The sequence below is a fragment of the Mirounga leonina genome, unplaced genomic scaffold (assembly GCF_011800145.1).
Source record: "Mirounga leonina isolate KUSES-001 unplaced genomic scaffold, KU_Mleo_1.0 Mir_93, whole genome shotgun sequence".
NCBI lineage: Eukaryota > Metazoa > Chordata > Mammalia > Carnivora > Phocidae > Mirounga > Mirounga leonina.
Window position 1 is genome coordinate 20248581 of NW_023270854.1, and position 21983 is coordinate 20270563.

General features: G+C 37.5%; 1 protein-coding gene across 1 annotated transcript; it reads left to right on the top strand.

Moving 5' to 3' along the window:
• Window positions 1–15: 15 nt before the first annotated feature.
• STARD6 (StAR related lipid transfer domain containing 6) lies at window positions 16–20209 on the top strand. Its single transcript, XM_034995680.1, is given in 10 exon segments — window positions 16–757; window positions 1364–1447; window positions 3101–3194; window positions 3380–3429; window positions 9603–9729; window positions 12669–12786; window positions 15537–15630; window positions 19716–19789; window positions 19792–19880; window positions 19882–20209. Coding segments are annotated over 8 exon segments (675 nt in total). The 5' UTR covers window positions 16–757; window positions 1364–1447; window positions 3101–3104; the 3' UTR covers window positions 19915–20209.
• The last annotated feature ends 1774 nt before the right edge of the window (window positions 20210–21983 follow it).

Genomic DNA, 21983 nt, shown 5'->3' on the forward strand with positions numbered 1-21983 from the left:
ATGTAGTTTCCCCCTCCTCATCTCTCTGGGGTGGAGGTTGGGAGGGTGTCTCGGGACTGCATCTGCGTCGCTGCCCCGCACGCCCTCCCCACCTCCGTCACCGCTCCTTGGGGCCCCTCGGCGCTGACGACAGGCTGAGCTTCCCTCTGCGGGCTCCCCGGGAGTGTGTGAGGGGGTGAGGTGGGGAAGGAGACTCGGGGGCGCTGACGGCTGCCGTTTTGACTTCGGCCTCTCGGCTTTCAGAGCACCCCCTCCCAGGATGAGACGCCACCTCCACCCGGGGTTGGAGCTCCCCAGACCACATCCTTCGCTCTCTTCTCAGTGCCTTCCACGTCCCATCCCTGCGCCCGGCCCTTCTGGTCTGGCTGCCGGCCCCTCACACTCCGTCCGAGCAGATGCGGGATTGGAGGAGGGAGTTTGGCCAGGGATGGGATTTAACAAATTCCTTGGGGACCTTGATTCCCAGGGAAGAATGGCAGCGACCCAGCACGGATCTGGGGACCCAGTCAGGCAGCCCAGAAAGAGGGAGATTATCCAAACCGATGTAAAGACCCACTAACAACATGTGTGACTCTGTCTACGAGGCTGGGACGGGATATGAGGTGCGAAGAATCCAGTTGCAACCAAGTGGTGTATCAAAAAAAGATGCCATCTCAATATTGGTTTATGTTTATTTTCCACTGACCCTCTGGGTGAAGATATCCTAGACCATTACTCTACCTGATATGTTCCAGGTCATCCGATGTTACATCACCAGGTAATGCGACTGTGGGCTTGCTCTTTGTTCTCTTTTCACCCTCCCTGGCCCACTAAACTAGCCTTTCCTTTTTTCTTAGCAAACGAAAAAGTCCACAAGCTATAAAATTCAGTTAAGTGGCTCAATTAAACACATGTGTTGTGGCAGTGAGTGCTAGTGATTTGAAAATGAGTAGAAGTCCCCGCAGGCATTTATACTCTAGTGCTATGTTCCAATAATTGGTGCCTTTTCTAGATCACTCTATCAAGTATGTTGCTGATTGGAAATAAAGAACTGAGTTGTATGTGCTGGGACAAGCACAGGTCAGGGACTAGCCAAGGACTGTTAATGGCATGAGCTAAAAAAGTTAGACATCTTTATTTGCATTCCACTGAATGTTTTTTTAACCTGTCCTTCTTTAAGATAATTTCTTAAAGGTTCTTTTCATAAACACAATTATTAACATTTCTCTTACTGCCTTTTTCTTTCATCCTGGGCATATATACCAAATGTTTCCTAATGAGGACATAAAGTAAAAACAAAGGACACAGAGAAAATGTAAAGGAAGTGATCAAATATATTGACTTAATTCATGGATCAAAATAATTCTACTTTGTTCCCTCACAGGTTAAGAGATATGGAGATCTCCACAAGGATTTGGAGAAGAGTCCCAATAATTATTAAAATTCTGGACTAGATCTATTAGGAAAGGTAAGGAAACCAAAAGTCTACTAGGAAAAAGGAGTTGTAATGGTTTTCTAAAGCTTTTCAAATATAGATGTCAACTAGGTGTTATGCCTTGCTGGAGAACTAAACAAGAGAAAGTGGATTTATGGGGCGCCTGGGTGGCTCAGTCGGTTAAGCGTCTGCCTTCGGCTCAGGTCATGATCCCAGGGTCCTGGGATCAGCCCCACATCGGGCTCCCTGCTTGGCGGGAAGCCTGCTTCTCCCTCTCCCACTCCCCTGCTGTGTGCCCTCTCTTACTGTGTCTCTCTCTGTCAAATAAATAAATAAAATCTTTAAAAAAAAAAAAAAAAGAAAGTGGATTTATGATCCAACCCAGAGCTTTAAGTGAGCTAATTAAGACATGGTTCTGGTAATTAAACTTTAAGAAGTTTTATTGAGGCAGCTCTTTGGAGAGTTTTTTAAAAGGTAGATTTAAATGTGTCATTTCAAGAAAAGAAACTAATGTTTCTGATCATCAAGAAGGGGTCCCACACTGTTTCAATCACTTTTGCATTTATTAACTCACTTAATCCTTATAATGACCCCATGAGATAGGTATTAACATCCCCAATCTATACATGTAAAAATTGAAGTTCAAAGGTTGAGCAATTTATTCAAAATAATATAGTATGTGGTGAGTGGCAAAGTTAGGATTTGAATCCAGCTGTGTGTTGTCATATTCTTTCCATCATACAGCCACCCTAACTGAAAACTAGATAATGAACCAAAGGACCAATGAGACTCCAGTTTCTTGAACCCATTCAGAACGGAAATAGTATCTTACTCAACTGTTTTTGCCATACCTACCACAGTACCTAATCACTAGTAAGGTTCCATAAATATGTTCATATTGAATTGATTTGAACTTGATCCTGTCTCAAGAGGAAACATCTAAACAAAGACACCAATGAAGAGGAATCTGTCATTCACATTTGGAAAGAATGTTACAAGCAGAGTATGAATAGCAAGTACAAAGATCCTGAGGTAGGAAGATGCTCGGTTGTATTTGAGGAACAGCCAGGTCAATATGATTGGAGCTGAGGTGGAAGAGAAGACAGGTAGGAGTTGCCTTTGGAGAGGAAGTCAAATGTCAGATCATTTAGTGCCATTGCCCTCACTTTAAAAAGACTAATTCCCAAGAACACATGATCAACAGATTATGATGCTTTACAAGAGAAAGGAAGCATGATTAAGCTATTGGAAATATTAATGATTTACTGAATAACTATTATGTCCCAGGCAACAGGCGAGAACATTTAAATGCATTATCTCATTTAATCCTCACATTAATTCTACAGAGTTAGTTATTATCCCAGAAAATGGAAAAATGGAAATATTAAATAATGTGGTTCACAACTAGTGGCAGAGACAGGATTTGACCCAGGTCTCTTTGAGTCCAAAGCCTGCTCTTTGTACCGTACACATTTTCTCATTTGAAAGATTATGAAGAAGGAAGAAGGAATTCATGCATTCACACACTTAGCAATTATTAAGTAAAAACTTAACAAAAAATAAGTAGCTATTGTTCATTACTATGTAACAGATACTGTAGAAATAGTATTAAAATGTAATACAGCATTTAAAAATTGTTTTGTATAGTTATATTCTTACCAGTTGTCTGTTTTTACAACTTTGCAGGTAGATGGACTATAAGGCACTTGCCCAAGAAACTGCTCAAGAAGTTTTAGAATACAGTCAAGACACATCAGGCTGGAAAGTGGTTAAGACTTCAGTAAGAAAACAAGTTAAATATGTTTCAAGAGTTTATTTTTTAATGAGAAGTGATTCAAAAAGACTTCTAAAAATATTTTTATAACCAAAAAATATATTTTTACTTTTTGTTTGTTTGTATTTATTTTTATTTTTTTTTCTGTATCTGACAGCTAATTTATTTCTGGATTTTTATTCCCCTTTGAGAAAAAGATAACTGTTTCCAGCAAGGCTTCTAAAAAATTCCATGGAAATCTGTGAATACAATTTCCTTTTGATAGTTGTTTTGAATTCAGTGGCATTGATGTATCTAGAATTCAGTGCTGCTTCATTAGCTATAACATTGCTTGTTAGTGATCAGGAAATAGAAATTAATTATAAAGTCACTGGGTTGAAATGTGATATTAATAAATTAGAGCAGTTATGTACCACCTAATCATTTTCAAACAAAGACAATCAGGAAAAAAAGTCTTTCAAGTGAATAATTCATTAAGATAGGAAATTTCTACCTCAAGAAATAATTACTATAAAAGCAGATTGGTATTTTCTTGATCACAGTAGTATTTTGTGGCCTTTCAAACATTTCACCTTTCCATTAAATGAACCACTAAAAAATAAAGTTTATTTCCCCAATTTACTTCTCTTGCTGATATATGTAATGTTTTCTGAAAGCTGCTTTTGAGGATACTTTTGAGGATCCTGTTATTTCAAATATAACTACACTGAGAAATTGTGCTAACATTTTTAATCTTATTCTTAAGAGTTGTTCATTCATTGCTCATGATATCACATTAATGCAAATAGATCATCATATGTTATCAAAATCACTTTTTTCCTTGTTTTGATCTTTTAACCTATAGGAGGGGTCAACATAAGCTGTTTATTGATCACAAGTTGTGCTTAAGACCCCCAAACTAGTAAAATTTTTACCCTTTACAGTTAGATCTGTGTATGGCTTACAGACTATTTTCACAATTCAGCAGTTTTATGATTTTGTCCTGCACTGAGCCAGGGACAGCTAGCTTGGAAGTTCTGTAACCAATCACTCCTCAGAGGGAACAGTCGTGGGCATACAGACATTCTTCCAGAACAGCAGCAAAGAGTATGATTTTATTTTAAGGTGGTCAGAATATATTATGTGCCAGATGTTATATTTCAGTCTCTTAAGCCAGTAAGACTTCAGCTCTTTGTTGAAGTTTTCAGTTTGGAAAATGCTTGTAAGTCACCAACCCTTATCTTGCATTGAATGCTTCTGTGAGGGGCAGCCTAGTACATCCAATATGATTGTTCTGAGTAGGGGCAGCCTAGTACATCTAGTATGATTATTCCTGAATAGGAGCAGTCTGGTACATCCAGTATACTTATTCTGAGTGGGCAGTCTTTCACATTAACTCTGATTACTCCATAGTAGTGGCAGCCTGATACATCCAATCAGAATGCTCTGAGTAGGGACATCCTAGTGTATACACTCTGACTGTTCTGCATAGAGGCAGCCTAGTACATCTAATCTGATTGCTCTGAGTAGGGGCAGCCAAGTACACCCCCTCTTCTCTAGGTAGGAGCAGCCTAGTACGTGCACTCTGATTGCTCTAAATAGGGGCAGCCCATACATCCACTCTGATTGCTCTGAGTAGGGGTATCCTAGTACATCCATTCTAATTATTCTAATAGGGGCAGCCTAGTGTATCTGCTCTGATGGCTCTGAGTAAAAGCATCCTTATACCTCCATTCTAATATCTTGAATAGGTGCAACATAAGATATCCACTCTACTTGCTCTGAGCCAGGGCAGTCTACTGCATATACACAGCCTTCCACACCCGAACCCCCCTGCCAGAGATGAGCGTGATCTTATGTTGTTCATCTAACTGTATCTCTCCCTATTTCTGGCTGGTCTTCTTGTGCTTTTGCATTAGTTCCACATAATTCTTCTAATTGTTCACTAACAAAGTATTTTTTTTCAAAAATTTCTCCACATTTTGTTCCAAATGAAATCCATTTTCTTTCTTTTTTTTTTTTTTTTAAGATTTTATTTCTTTGACAGAGAGAGACCCACAGCAAGAGAGGGAACACAAGCGGGGGAGTGGGAGAGGGAGAAGCAGGCTTCCGCAGAGCAGAGAGCCCGATGCGGGGCTCGATCCCAGGACCCTGAGATCATGACCTGAGCCGAAGGCAGACGCTTAACGACTGAGCCACCCAGGCGCCCATGAAATCCATTTTCTCAGCCACAGCTGAGATGCTGCCAGCTCATTTCGTCTTGCCTTTGCCCCTGAGCAGAACCTATGCACTATTACTGGAGCTGAGTGACACCTCCATCCATGAGGAGGAAGGGGATGTGAGGGTGGCATTGGGGAGAAATGGTACCATGACTTCAGCTTGCCCCTCTTGTAGGGGGGAGGGGAAATAAGCCCCAGTATTTACTGCATTGGACAGAGTTCACCCTATCAGTAAACTCTGGGTGGGGATAATGAAACCCCAGTCTTCTCAGCAGTGCCTGCTGGGCATAGAGTATGCAGCATGAGCTGGGGGGTGCAAGAATGAGAGATGTCAGTATCCCACCCCTCCTAGGATGAAACCATAGCGCAGACTGGGAATTAGTGGGGAGAGGGAGGTCCTCTTTGGCTTTCAGGGGTGAGGAGGTGTTGCCTAGAAGCTGATTGTGGCTCAATCGGTACAGATAAGGGTTGGTGACTTACAGACTCTTTTCTTACCTAGATTTAGTAGGTTTTTTTGAATGAATGTGTCTCCATTTCCTGAATGTCCTTAGGTCATTTTCTAGGGAATTTAAATTGTTGTTTCTTAAAGTAATTTCATCAGTTATTTCACTATGGAGGAGGGTTTACTAAAATCCTCACACAGCTACTCTGGAAGTCCCACCCCCAACTCTAATATCACATAGGATATGACAAAAATATGATCACTAAAAGCCTGTGACTATTTTATCATCTTACAGATGCTTCCCCAAGTTTGCCATTCTAGTGTGCCAAAATAGACATTCCCCCCCTCATCCTTCTAGTTACTCTTTTGGCATTCATTCACAAAAATCATAAAAGGCTATAAAGTGATTTGGAAACATTAAAATTAGTGTGTTGATACAAATCCACACATATTAAAGGGTTTCCATTGCAGCCTGAAAGCTTCATGAAATGTATGGTCTGTAAAAAGTGTAACAATGTATTCCAATCTATCAGTTATTCCATATACCAGCTAAAGTTTGTCAGAAACTGTAAAAGACAAGAGAAAATAGTTAAAATATTTTTAATTTGACCTGAGATCACTTCACGTATAATGAGAACAAAGCTTTATTATAGATCATAGTAAAATATCTAGTGAACTGTTCATCTTAACGATCAATAGATATAAGAATATAGTTCTTAGATTCAAGTATGACAAAATTGATCTCTCTGAAGAGCCTCTGAAGAGTGATAGGCTCAAGTACTCAAGACACATAAATGTTTTGTGTTTTCAGAGAGGCTTGATGTTTACATATTTTTAAAAGCCACTAACTCTAATAGACCTCCAGTTAGTGAATTAAGATAAGGTAATTTCTGACTAGTAGCCTACCCTCTGCCCAAGACACCACTTTAACTATGTTTTATAATCTTCCAAAAAGCAAAATAAATAATTTCTGCCTTGTAGTCATATAATACCTGTAACTTATACTTTTCTCACCTTTACAAATGACTGGAAAATAAACAAATCAGCCACTGAGTAGACAGCCTAAACCAGGGGTAGAGAGTAAGTAAATATTTTAGGCTTTGTAGCTGCTGTGGTCTCTGTTACAACTACTTAGCTCTGTCATTATAGCATAGAAACACAGTACATAAATAGACAATAAATGTTCATGCTATTACAGCACAAGGGCACTAACATTAGTAGACAGACAATACATTGATGAATAAGTATGGCTGTGTTTCAGTAAAACTAATTACAAAAACAGGAAGTAGGCTAGATTGACCTATAGACCATAGGTTGCCAAACCCTGTCCTAAATAGTAGATAGGGAAAAATCACAAATCCTCAAATATTGATAAACTTATATGTATATTAGGGACCTTTGCCTAAATCACATGAGATAGTCAACACTTTCTTATAAAATAGGCTTTGTGTCAGATTACCGCAGGCGAGGCTAAGCTATGATGTTAGTTCGGTGTATTAAATGCGTTTTCAATTTAAGATACTCTTGACTTATGATGGTTTATCTCAGTGTAACCTCATCATAAATCAAGGAAGATCTGTATATATTAGTTAGAAATACAAAAAGGTTTTATCCACGGGGCGCCTGGGTGGCTCAGACGGTTAAGCGTCTGCCTTCGGCTCAGGTCATGATCCCAGAGTCCTGGGATTGAGTCCCGCATCCGGCTCCCTGCTGAGGGAGCCTGCTTCTCCCTCTCCCTCTGCCTGCCACTCCCCCTGCTTGTACTCTCTCTTTCTCTCTGTCAAAATAAATAAAATCTTTAAAAAAAAAAGTTTTATCCTCAAAGTTTATAGTATAATTAAAGAGAGAGAACAGATTAATAAAAAAAATCCATGGTAGCATATACAAATCCCTTCATAGTTTTGTACTTAAATTTTAACTGTATTGGGGCGCGTGGGTGGCTCAGTCGGTTAAGCATCTGCCTTCGGCTCAGGTCATGATCCCAGGGTCCTGGGATCAAGCCCCGCATCGGGCTCCCTGCTCGGTGGAGAGCCTGCTTCTCCCTCTCCCTCTGTCTGCCGCTCTGCCTACTTACGCTATCTCTGTTAAACTAAAAAAAAAAAAAAAAAATCTTAAAAAAAAAAAATTTTAACTGTATTATATCTGACTTCTTTTTCACAGGACCTGATAATTATCCCAGGTTGTTTTCTCACTATCTTATTCAGAGCTTAATAATGAACTCTTAAAAACTTTGTAGATCTGAAGGAAGGAAACATTACATAGTAAGGAAATTTGAGGGTATCTCATAAAGAAAATTAAGGACTAACTGAGCTTTTAAAGAGAAATTAACGTACAAAGAAATAGTCTAATGAATTCCTTATTTATTTGCCAAATCATAAAAACAAAGTTTTAGAGGAAGAACCATTCATAAATATGACAATTATTTAGACTAATAATAGTATTTGGTTTTTATCTCACTTCTCCCAGGACTTTTAACTTTTTAGAGTTTTTTTTTTTTTTTTTTTAATTTTGATTTTACTTAAAACTATCCCCTCAGTTTGGAAAGAATCATTAACAGGGAGAAGAGTACAGCCAATATTATTCAGACTTCGTTTTTATTCAACAACCTTCTCCTAAATAGTGAGTTTTAATCCAGTTTACTCATCTTGTCTTAATTCCATTGATGGATAACCACATCTAATTTAAGTGATGGACAAACACAAAGGTTAGTTACTTGCCCAAATCCTGACATGTTAAAAATAAATGAAATTCAGGGGCGCCTGGGTGGCTCAGTTGGTTGAGCGACTGCCTTCAGCTCAGGTCATGATCCTGGAGTCTGGGGATCGAGTCCCACATCGGGCTCCCTGCTCAGCAGGGAGTCTGCTTCTCCCTCTGACCCTCCTCCCTCTCATGCTCTCTGTCTCTCATTCTCTCTCTCAATAAATAAATAAAATCTTAAAAAAAAAATTTTAAAAATAAAATAAAATAAAAAAATAAATGAAATTCAAAAGTCACTGTCTATGAATAAGGTTCAATTATAACACAGACATGCTCATTCATTATATATTGTCTATGGCTACTTTACTGCTACCCTAGCGAAGTTGAATAGTTGCAACATAGATCATGTGGCCTGCAAAGCCTGAATTATTTACCATCTGGCCTGAAAAATTTGCTGACCACTGCTTTAGAAACATTACATCCTTAAATTAAGAATTGGGGCTACGGGGCGCCTGGGTGGCTCAGTCGTTAAGCGTCTGCCTTCGGGTCAGGTCATGATCCCAGGGTCCTGGGATCGAGCCCCGCATCAGGCTCCCTGTTCAGCAGGAAGCCTGCTTCTCCTTCTCCCACTCCCCCTGCTTATGTTCCCTCTCTCACTGTGTCTCTCTCTCCGTCAAATAAAATCTTTAAAAAAAAAAAAAAAAAGATAATGTGTAACCACACAAACTTCTCATCAATTACATTTGGCTTAGGATAAATATGGCAGGTAAATATTTATGAAAAAGATTTTAGAAAAATCCTAAAAGAAAGTAGCCCCCTCTAAAAAGACAACTATAGAACAGTATAAACAAGATTTGTAGAAAAATACATTTTGAAATAACTTAGTTATTGCAGTGCTTATTTAAATAAACCTGGCTACTTCCAATTGAAATTAGTGTTTTGAATTGCTGATATTACTTTCAAATGTTCTTTCCTGTTATTTGCTAAATTAACCTACTTTATACTATAATAGCATCATATTTTGAGCTTAGACGAAACTTGTTAAATTTTGATTTTTTTCTGTTTTGTTAACTGCAGATATCGTGTTGAAGGAATAATTCCAGAATCAATAACTAAACTGTCTGATTTCCTCTACAAACCTGAAAACAGAGTTGCATGGGATAAATCATTGAAAGTGTATAATATGGTACACAAGATTGATTTGGTAATTTGCTGTATGATATTGGACTTTTACTGTATCAATATATTTTTAGTTTTATTAGTGATTTAAGTATATTAAACCTGTGTGATGTAGACAGTATGATATAGACACTTCATATTTTATAGGCTAGAATTGAAATCTTCATAAAAATCTTAAAACTTCCCTCTTAATTAGTCAAAAGTTTAATTCCGATTAGCTTGATTCTATTGTAAAGACTTAGCACATTCTGAATCTAGCTAGCTCTTGCAGGTGTGTGTCTTTTGTCTTGAGGGGTTTGAACTTTATGTATTCACCTCCTCCATTAGGTGGAGAAAAAGATTAGGCATGCCTTGTTGCTAGGAAGTCAGTAGATTTATCTTAGTTATAATACATTAAATAACAGGAATAATGCAAACACATACTGTAGGGACTTAAGAGCAAACAGCATGTAACTTTTTTTAAGAGTAAGGATACAGTATGGAATAACGTTATATAGATGGTTGTAGTTTTAGACTTGCTTTCAAATATATTATCTCAATTAAATAGATGAAGGGGGAGAATAAAAACAAAGAGAAAAGAAAAATACAAGTAATTAGAGTAGAAAGTTTAAGAAGTCGTAGAGGTGAGAGAAAAGACCGAATTTAAGAGAGAATTAGGGCAGCGCACTATAGACCTCTTATTTATTAAGACTGCTATACTTTGGGGCACCTGGGTGACTCAGTTGGTTAAGCAACTGCCTTCAGCTCAGGTCATGATCCTGGAGTCCCAGGATCGAGTCCCACATCAGGCTCCCTGCTCAACGGGGAGTCTGCTTCTCCTTCTGAACCTCCCTCCTCTCATGTGCTCTCTCTCTTATTCTCTGTCTCTCAAATAAATAAATAAAATCTTTAAAAAAAAAAAAAAGACTGCTATACTTTGTGGTATGTACATTATACCTCAATAAGATGTTCTTTTTTTTTTTTTTAAGATTTTATTTATTTATTTGAGCCAGAGAAAGAGAGCACGAGTGGTGGGGAGGAGCAGAGGGAGAGGGAGAAGCAGAGTCCCCACTGAGCAAGGAGCCCAACATGGGGCTCGATCCCAGGAACCCAAGATCATGATCTGAGCCAAAGGCAGATGCTTAACCAACTGAGCCACCCAGGTGCCCCTCAATAAGCTGTTTTGAAAAATTGAGTCATAAAGCAAACTTTTATGATTTTCACAAACAATTGCTTTTGTAAAATTCCAGGTCTTTGGTCCTTAGTGTCTCCAAGCTACATTCCACACATCAAAACAAATGTCCCACGTATCTGCCATCACCTTATCATTTGCTTAGAATTCTGTAGGTTACCTTTGCCTCCATTTATTAAATTGAATTTAAGGCTTAGGAGTGAGGAGAGGTTGTAGAAAAGCCCAGGAAAGTAAATGTTTCATTTTGTAGAAAGGTCCTGAAGTTCCTATCCACAAAAAACACCTTTCCATTACCCTCTTGGGATTTAAACATTCAGTTTGAGAAACATAGTCCATCAGAAATAAAAATTCAAACATTGGACTGTTTCTTTCATGACTGATTATACAGTTCCATTCATACTTCATATATTTCTGCTATTACTGCAAGTCAGCTGTAATAATGGAAAGAATACTATATTTGGCATCAAAAAAACCTAGCAACAGATTCAGAGCAATTATGTGATTTGCCCAGGGACGCCACAGCCAATATGTGGTAGAACCATCACTTAACACTTGATTTCCTAATTCCAAATTCTATGCCCTTTCCAATATACTACATATCTCTGAGTAGCATTACATGTAAGAATTATTTTACCTTCCTATGAATGTTTATAGTATGCATCTCCAGGGATGTGTTTTAACTGATTCATTCACCCCCATTAATGAGGGAGGGATTCCTGCTTTAGGGTTATAGGGGGTGATCAAACACATGACATCCGACACTAGACAAATGAGATCAACAGCAGTTCGTTAATCCTTAGTCACAGCCTGGGAGAGGAGGACTATTCCAACTTTGTTAAATTGGCATTTGTTAAATGGAGCACAGAGTGCCAGATGGTGAGCCACATTTCAACAAAAGACCACAAGAGAAATTGAAATAGAGAAGTTTATTACTCACAAGTCCTGGAAAAAGTACACGGCACACCTCCAGGAGCCACATGGGGAGGTCAAGACAGGGTGCAGGCAGAGGCAGGACCTGAGGCACCAGGGTGCTAAATCACTGTATTTTTCAGAGTATATTACCTAGCCAGTGTGAACAGGTAGAAATAGTACTGTCCTGGGAATCAGGAACATGGGTTCTAGTTCTGTACTTATCTCTAGTTTCGCATGTGATTTAATCTCTTAGGCTTCAATGTCTTCATCTAAAAATTCAAAGAGTAGGGGCACCTGGGTGGCTCAGTCATTAAGCGTCTGCCTTCGGGTCAGGTCATGATCCCAGGGTCCTGGGATCGAACCCCGCATCGGGCTCCCTGCTTGGCGGGAAGCCTGCTTCTCCCTCTCCCACTCCCCCTGCTTGTGTTCCCTCTCTTGCTGTGTCTCTCTCTGTCAAATGAATAAATAAAATCTTTGAAAAAAATAATAAAAAAATAAAATAAAAATTCAAAGAATAGATGACAACAAGATTCCATTCTGAATTTTCTGCACTTACATTAATTCCTTACCAGATATATGATTTGCAAATTACTTTCTCCCATTCTATACATTGCCTTTTCATTTTATTTATGGTTTCCTTTGCTGTGAAGAGCTTTTTAGTTTGATGTAGTCCCACTTGTTTAATTTTGCTTTTGTTACCTTGCACTTATAGATCTAATGTTCCTTTAACACTGAAAATGCAAGATGATAACTTCTTTTAACTTCGAAGCCCTGCTTTTTCCAAATAGTAGCTAACCTTATGCAGTGAAATTCTTTGGGAAGTGATACAAAGAATAGATATCAAATAACTTTTGCAATCTTTATGGTTTGATTTGTTCCAGGACACATTCATATGTCATACCATTACACAAAGTTTTGCCATGGGCTCAATTTCCCCCTGAGACTTTATCGACTTAGTGTACCTCAAGCACTACGAAGGGAATATGGATATTATCAGTTGTAAGTTGAAACATTTTGCCCACATTTTGGAATTAATATGAGACATTAATGAATGTGTTTTCCTTTAACCCACAGTTTGGAAGATACTGTGTTTTCAATTCATTTTTATTTTTTCATTTACTTAGTGAGACCAATAAACATATGTATCATATAGACAAAGAATCCTGACCTTTTACCCAACACTGGAGGTGCCATTTACATCAGTCAATAATGATGGCATCTCTTGCTTGCCTTTTTGCAGTTTATACCATGTACCCCTGGGTATGGACAGATACTTGCAGGCAAAAACCTCACAGCATGTATTTTAAAACTACTAAGACACAAAGTTAATCTTTGGATATATAATGTTATATTTGAATTGTGTAGAATGGGCATATCCAGTAACTGATAAAATTCTGGAAGAAATTTTCATTAGATTAGTCTTTATATAAATGTGCTTATATTTCTTTTAGAAATTGGAGGTTTTGATATATCCTTAGCCCTCCTGAAAATGTATCACTATGTAAAATGCAAATGTGTAATTATTTCCTAACTTGCTTTATTCACTTAAAACATACCAGTTCATACCACAAAGATCTTTGGACTCAGATAAATGCAGTAACTCCTGGTGAAGGGACTTTGGTAGGACAGTGGCCTAGAGCCCTATTTTTCTCCAGATTTCAATTTAATCTCACCATTCCTATCTGAATAGCCTTCTCTATCGTAAACTTCTTGGGGATAGGACAGTTAAGTGCTGTTAATTATTATTTTCCAACAAGGTTTCAGTTGCTCTGCTCTGTCTAGGACTCAAGTTTCAGAGTCCAGATTGCGTCATCATTCTGCTAACTGCACTCACTTAAACACAGTTCTATTGCAGCAGGCCCCTAAGGCCTGAGATCCAGCGCTTCTCTGTAGGTGTCTCTTATAGTTTCATACAGTTGTCACTGAGTTGTCTCCTTAAATGAGAGTACATAAAATTTTATTCACCGCTACAGCACAAAATACTGCATGTCTGAATTATAGATCTGTTATTTTCTGTATTTTGAAGCAGACCACTTCAATCTCATTTTTAGTGGTCAGAGGGAAGGTAAAAAGAATTATGGAAGTTAAAATCAACAAATAGTAGTAGTACTCAATCACCCAGTGATCAATACTAAATCTGCTCTAAGCAGTTTTCTTTAAATGAATTTTTGATGAATACTGAGTTTTCTTCTTAATGTTCCATTTGTTGTTGTTTAACTTACTATGCAGCTTGCTTTGAGCTAAATATTTTGTGTGCATTATTTCACCAATGAGGAAACTAAAGTTCACAGAAATTAAGTTACATAGCTAATAAGCACCTGAACCAGAATTAAAACTCAAGTCTTCTGAGTTTCCAAAATCTGTGCTATCATACCATATGCCTCACAAAAGACCCATACTTGTTTGTGGAATATAACAACAACAAAATATTTTAAAGAAAGGCAAGGATAATCTCCATATTTTACCAGAGAAAAAATATGTTAAAATCACCTCTGGCAGTACCGCTATGCCAACACAATGGGCTCTGTTGCACAGAAAAAAATATATATTTTAAAAAATATTTTTAGAGTCTATATAATTATCATGAACAATCATAATCAAATCACCTCCCTTTTACATTCACATACAATGTAGTTATGCTGCATAATTCCTAAAACAAACGCTACTGATTTTTAATTATGCTTTGAATTAGGTACAGGGAATTGGCAGAAAAGAGCATTTTTTTTTAAAGATGTATTTATTTATATTACAGAGAGAGGGCAGGGGGAGGGGAGAGAAAAATCCCAAGCTGACTCCATGCTGGACATGGAGCCCGACCCAGGGCTCGATCCCAGGACCCTGAGATCACGACCTGAGCTGGATGCTTAACCAACTAGGCCACCAGGTGCTCCGGCAGAAAAGAGCATTTAAACTCTCTTTATTGGTAGACAAAATAACCATGTCAAATATTTTATTTAGAAAATGATGAACATGGGGGCGCCTGGGTGGCTCAGTCGTTAAGCATCTGCCTTCGGCTCAGGTCATGATCTCGGGGTCCTGGGATCGAGCCCCACATTGGGCTCCCTGCTCCATGGGAAGTCTGCTTCTTGCTCTCCCACTCCCCCTGCTTGTGTTCCCTCTCTCACTGCCTCTCTCTGTCAAATAAATAAATAAAATCTTTTAAATCAATCAATCAATCAATAAAAATAGAAAATGATGAACATGTTGTACATAAATGTTGAATCACATATATTGTACACCCGAAACTAATATTCCACTGTATGTTAACTAACTGGAATTCAAATAAAAACTTAAAAAATAAGTAGATTAAAAAGGATCTAATCTTTAAAAAATAATAAATAAAAAAATAATGATCACCCAAAAAAAAAAAATCTATAAACCCACTACCCTCATGGAATAGTCTTTTCCTTTGTGATTTCTTCTTTTGCTTCAACTCTCAGAAAGTAATTAAATGATATTTTTAATACTTTTTCTTGTATGTAAAAGGTAACAGCATCTTTAGCGATAATGGCATGAGAAAATTTGAGAGGACGGTAGTGCTCATACTGGTATTTTCTCAGTTTTGGTCTGTGTACACATGCATGTGTACAAACATGTATATATACATGTATAAAACTAATATCAGTGCTGATGATAACTAAATTAAATTAAATGCTATATCATACATTTTTAAAAATATGCTACTTGAAACATAATTTTTCATCTTTGTGTGGAATAGGCTTCATTTTATTTTTTTTAAAATCCCTTAGCTAACAGTGTGGATTTTCCAGCATATCCTGCATCTTCAAATTATATCCGTGGTTATAACCATGCTTATGGCTGTATATGTTCTCCTCTGCAAGAGTAAGTGTTACTTGCATGTATTTATTCTATTTTAACAAGTTTTTTAGTTCAATTTGTCATTTCTACTAAAGGTTTCCTAACTCACTGGCAGGAGTGTGTGCTACCATATTCTGTTAGGGGAAAAAAAATTGCCCCTAAATGCAATTAATTTTTGTAAGTATTTTCATCATCAGAATGGATCATTCCCTATAAAGTATGGTTTGAGGTCTCTGTGGCTAGTCATACATACACATTCCCCTCTATCCCCTCATCTCCAGTGAATCTTAACCTGATGATTTATATTTCTGTTTGAGTTACTTCTGTGAATTATTAAGGACTTTTTGTAAATTAAAAATACATTTCCCTAGAATTATAATACGCTCACATTTATCAGCAATGAATGCTTTACCTTAAATGAATTCTTTCCAGTGGACTACCTACAAATACCTGCAGAATGAGACCTACAATAGGTAAATTTGGAAAGAGCTAGGAGAAATCAGAGGAGTCACTGCCTATAGGTAACCAGCCTAGGAATAAATGGTAACATAAAATACACGTATTTTGTAAATGTATGTACATTAATTCAATGTATATCATTTCACAAATTCCTTAAGTTTTAGCTTTTGCTAAATGATTTCATACAAGTAAAAGATATTGGTACATAAAAACATGTAAAATTTTGGGCGCCTGGGTGGCTCAGTTGGTTGGGCTACTGCCTTTGGCTCAGGTCATGATCCCGGAGTCCCTGGATCGAGTCCCGCGTTGGGCTCCCTGCTCGGCAGGGAGTCTGCTTCTCCCTCTGGCCCTCCCCCCTCTCATGTGCTCTCTCTCATTCTCTCTCTCACAAATAAATAAATAAAATCTTAAAAAAAAAAAAAACATGTAAAATTTTATATTGGCCAGATATAAACCTCTCAATCAGAGGAGAAAAAAAAAAAAACATGAAGAAAGTCAAAATAAAATTACATTTTAGACTGTATTCCTTAATATTTTCTCTACTGAATTAGAGAACTGAAATTCACAGTTACGCATATTAATGGACAGGATCATTGGTGCAGATGGTGACAATGGTGGTCTTTCCAGCCACCTGTCAATTTTGAATCTATGGTCAAACTTTATTCTCCACAGCAGGAGAAATCAAAACAAGGGAAGGATTACTGCTTCAGATCAGTTGGATAAATCAACGGTTGGCAGGGACTGTAGTTGGGAAGCTACACATTCTGATGTGTGTTTCACAGGCTAAGTCTCCTTCTTGCATCTTGTCAATTTTCCCTTTCCACTGCAAAAAACATGGGACAAAAGCTCTGATCTAGACATCCCATCTAGGGTGGGAGCTCTGCCTAGCATCCTGTTAGAGGAAAAGATACAGTCTCATCCATAGTCTCAGAGAAAGGTACTCACAAAAAAGTGACTCTTTTGTATCTCTCTTTCCACGCAGCACAACATTTTGGGCAGGCAACATTTGTAAACAAGTCATGTAGTAAACTTATAAAACTTACTATCAGTAGTAAAGGTACTGTTTAGTAAATACTGGAAAGGTTTTCTGAAGCATGTAAAGCCCTAACAAACTCAAATAGAGATTTAAAACCTTTTCAACAGCTGGTGAATGTTCTCAATCTAGCTGCCTGAGGCACTGTGAAAATAGTCTAAACTCCATAGACAAGAGTATAAGAAAATGGACACAGGGTTTGTTGGAGGAGTGGTCTTCATACCCCCCAAAAGAATTTTGTAAAACTGTACTTTGCCTTGCACAGTTTTAAATTGATATTAAATTTTTTCATAAGATTAAGAGGGTGCAAATTTCAGCACTCTAAATATTGACACTTAAAAAACGTGTTATATCATTCTTGTAAACATACCCAATAAACTCTGAATACCATAATAACTGGAAACCTACCATAACTATCAATTTCAAAATACATACAACCTCTAACAGTCAGAAATTTACATCATTGATTTTCTCCTTGCTCCCACATTCTTACTTTTTTCCCCTCATATAATTTAGTCCTAATAGAATATATTTTATGGTTTGAATTCTTTTATTCTTTTATTAATCACCCTGTCATTCTTCTTTGAAAAAATACATGCTTAATTTTAAAAATCCATTTTATTTCCTGTGACCTTAAGTATCTAAATGTTACAAAATATATGTGTGTACAGATTAAATTATTATTACATGATCAAAGTAAAAAATATATTTATGTTATATAACTACTAAATATAAAAGAAAACTTATTGAAAACACACCTTTTATTATTAGCAAAAATTAGATAGCACTTATTTTGTGCCAGGAACTTTATAAACAACTTACATATATCGGTTCATTTGATCCTCCCAATAACCTCGTGAAGTAGGTAGTACTACTATCTCCATTTTGCAGAAAGAAAATGGAAGTCCAGAGAGATGAAGTAATTTTCTCGAGGTTAAACATAGGTAATAGCAAAGCTCAGCTTCAAACCAGTGCAAACTGGTTCCAGAGTCCATGCTTCTAACAATTACAACTCATTTAACTGTGTATTGGTAATACTAATAAATTGAGATAGCACTTACTATTGTCTACTCCTACTTGGCATTTTTATGAATGTAAGCACTGAGAAAATGTTTGCATAAATAAATGGGTTAAAATGAAAAGAGTGTAATTCCAGGACTTTCATTAAATGCCTTGAATTCTTTTGTGTTATATACCACAAATTACATAGTGACCTATAATCAAAAACTATTTTTAATGACCTATCAGCTGACAACTAAATTTTATTGAAAGCAAAGAATTGACGACATGACTTGGTAAGGATTTATTACCCAATCACTAGTCATTCACTTTCTGTCATTCACTTTTTTATATGCCAAAGTAAAGTACCATAGTATTCAGGGAAGATGACAGTACCTTTGTTCTGTAAAGCAACAGAAGAAGGATGATATGAACAGGCTAGTGGAAAAGGAGAAGCCTACATTTCCATCAGAGATGGACTCAGATCAGTCTAGGGAAAAGGTACATATGGAAGTTAGAGATTTGTAAATTTATTCATTTAAATGTTATTCATTCTCTCATACCCTTTGGAAAGTCTTCACATTTTCCAGTTTGAAGATTACTGGATTAGAATATAAAATACTACAGTCCTCCTAATGTCATTTGGAAAGAATATTTCAAAATGTTAAATGCACAAAACCTTTGACCTAGAAATTCCATGTATTTGTAGAAAGTGCAAATGGGGGCGCCTGGGTGGCTCAGTTGGTTAAGCGACTGCCTTCAGCTCAGGTCATGATCCTGGAGTCCCGGGATCGAGTCCCACATCGGGTTCCCTGCTTAGCAGGGAGTCTGCTTCTCCCTCTGACCCTCCCCCCTCTCATGCTCTCTCTATCTCATTCTCTCTCTCAAATAAATAAATAAAATCTTAAAAAAAAAAAAGTGCAAATGGATACATTACAAAGATGTTTTATTGCAGCTTTATTTATAGTAGCAAAAAGTGAAGGAAAAACCCAACTGATAATCAATAAAGGATTGATTACATAGAGAATGAAATACTATAATTATATTATAATACAGTTATGAAAAACAAGTGGATATGTATGTATTAGCAGAAAGAAGTGCATGATATCCTACTAAGAGGGAAAATAAAGCTAGTTGCAGAAAAAAATTATCTTATTTTTGAAAAAAAAATGTGTGGGGTAGGTATACATATATGTATGCTATCTTTGTATATACATAGACAATAGTCTGAAAAGATACAGACAAAAGTATAAATAGTGATTAGTTCTGGGGAACGGGATAATTATGAAAATTCTGTATTGTTTAAATTTTTATAAGCATACATTACTTTTGTAATTTTTTTAAAAAGTTAACAAAATGACAAAAAGGAAAAGCTGACTGAAGACTGTAACGTATAGTCTGACTACTTAATATTTTTATGTAAAATGTTTATGAGTGCAAATCACTCTGCCCTTTTTTTGTATCCTTCCTTCCCCCCTTCCTTCAGTAACTGTCCTATCATCAGCACTTTGGAGGGAATCCATGGTGAATGAGACAATAATCCTGCTTTCTATCAGTTATAAATTCAATAGATAAATCTAAAAATCTTTATATTTTTTAACTCTTCCTTTGTTTACAGGAACCCAGCACATTCCAAACTAGTGATGTTTATCCAGACAGAAATGAGAGGAAAATTGTCCCCATCAGTAATTGAAGAACCATGCCTTCCAACTTAGTAAGCTTCGTCCTCAGTGCCAAGGATGGAATAAAGACACTCAGAGCTCCAGTAGGATGTGGGTACCATTCATAGCAGCCACTCATCATTCCTAAAGAAGTGAGCCGTAGAAAAGCATGTGTGGCAGTTACTGCAGTTTACTTCCAAGTCAGTATGCATAAACACTGTTAAACTATTCTAGACCGTATCCTTGTACAAATTACTGAAGGCATTCTGTGGAAATAAGAACTCCTAGTTGTACAAGAGAACAGCATTAAATATAGTTTTTAATCATATAAGAATGATGTTAATAACAAGTGTTCTTAATGCACTTTTATCTGTTGCTTTTTTTCCCCTGGAAAATACTCTGCAAAAGGATCAGTAAGAAAACATACACAGTCAGAGGTCAGCACTAATTAAAAATTAAAATATATTTTAAATTGTTTTTTCTTTGCTTACTGCTTAAATTGATCATTTACAAATAAAAAGATCATTTTATGATCTTCTCATAAAAATTGAGAAGAATTCCAATAGAATGTATGAAGAATGGTATCTAAAATTTAAAATTGAATGAATCATGAATCAGTTTCTGGTTCTGGCCAAGCTGTAGTAACCCATTCCTCCCAAATCCTTCCTCTTAAAACTAAAAGACTCTGCATAGAAGCATATGAAGATTCAAGCATATGTAAAAAGAAGGCGGCAAACTGCCTAGTGACCTTAGGACTTGAGGAATGACATAGCAGTCATTGTCGGGGTCTCCTTGTTGCCTTCCATATATTCCAAACAGGAACCTGGAACCACCACCTGGCAGGAACAACAACAAAAGCTTCTTCCTCATAGCTCTAGAAGTAGCTATGAACAAAAGGGTGGCCTAATGGAACAAAATCTACAGCAGCCAAACATCAACCTAAAAACTGTGCCCACTCACTCTTTGGTTTCAGTGGGGCAAAGTAGAGAGATGATCTTACACTCCACCTTGCTTCCATCCCACAGAAGCAGGTGGTGGTGCTCTGACAGAGTTGAGCAGAAGTAGCACTATGACTGCCCTTCCAGGTGGTATAGGCTGACTAACCTGGGGGCTGATTTTCCATCTTCCACCCAGCAAAAGCAGGTAGTGGTCCTCTGATATCCCTCCTGGGGTAGTGTCAGTTGGGGTCCTGTGTCCCCCACTTAGCAACAACAAGACTTAGCCAGCTAGTGCAAAGAAGTGTGGGTCACTATTCACTGCCCTGCCCCGAACCCCAGTGTCACCAAGGCCCAGCAGGATGCTGCACCTCCATGCCCACCCAATGCATTCCAGTGGTTTCCCCTCTGTAGTGTGTTGAACGATGACCTCCAAAAGATATGTCCTTGTCAAATCCCTGGAACCTTAAATGTGACCTTCTTTGGAAAAATGATCTTTTCAGGTATAATTAAGGACCTCAGAATGAGATCATCCTGGATTATTTGAGTGGGTCCTAAATCAAACCTAATCATTAAGTGTTCTTATGAGAGATGTACAAAAGGGAGACACAGTGGAGGAGGCAGAAGAGAGTCAAAGATTGGAGCTTTGCGGCCACAAGCCAATGAACACTTAGAGCCACCAGAAGCTGGAAGAGGCAAGGAAGATTCTCCCCAAAGCCTTCAGAGTAGGCTGCTGACACTTTGATTTTAGACTTCTGGTCCCAGACTATGAGAGAATAAATTTCTGGGTTTTTTAAGCCACCAAATTTATGGTAATTTGTTACAGTAGCCAATGACTTTAGTCAAAATTAAAAATGTATACTCTAGGAAGGACCCTGTGAAGAAAATAAAAAGATAGGCCACAGCCTGGAACAAAATATTTGCAAGATATTTCTGTCAAGGACTTGTATCTAGAATATGTAAAGAACTTTGAAAACTCAAACTCAACAGTATTAAAAAATCCTATTAGAGGGGCACCTGGGTGGCTTAGTCGGTTAAGTGCTTGACTCTTGATTTCAGCTTAGGTCATGATCTCAGGATCATGAGTTCGAGCCCCCCATTGGGCTCCATGCTCAGCAGGGAGTTGGCTTGAGATTCTCTCTTTCCCCCTCTCTGGCCTCCTCTATCTCTAAAATAAATACATCTTTTAAAAAAAATCCTATTAGAAAATGGACAAAAGACATTTCAGTGAAGAGTATATGTAGACGGCAAGTTCACAAAATGACATTCAACATCACTGGCCACTAGGTA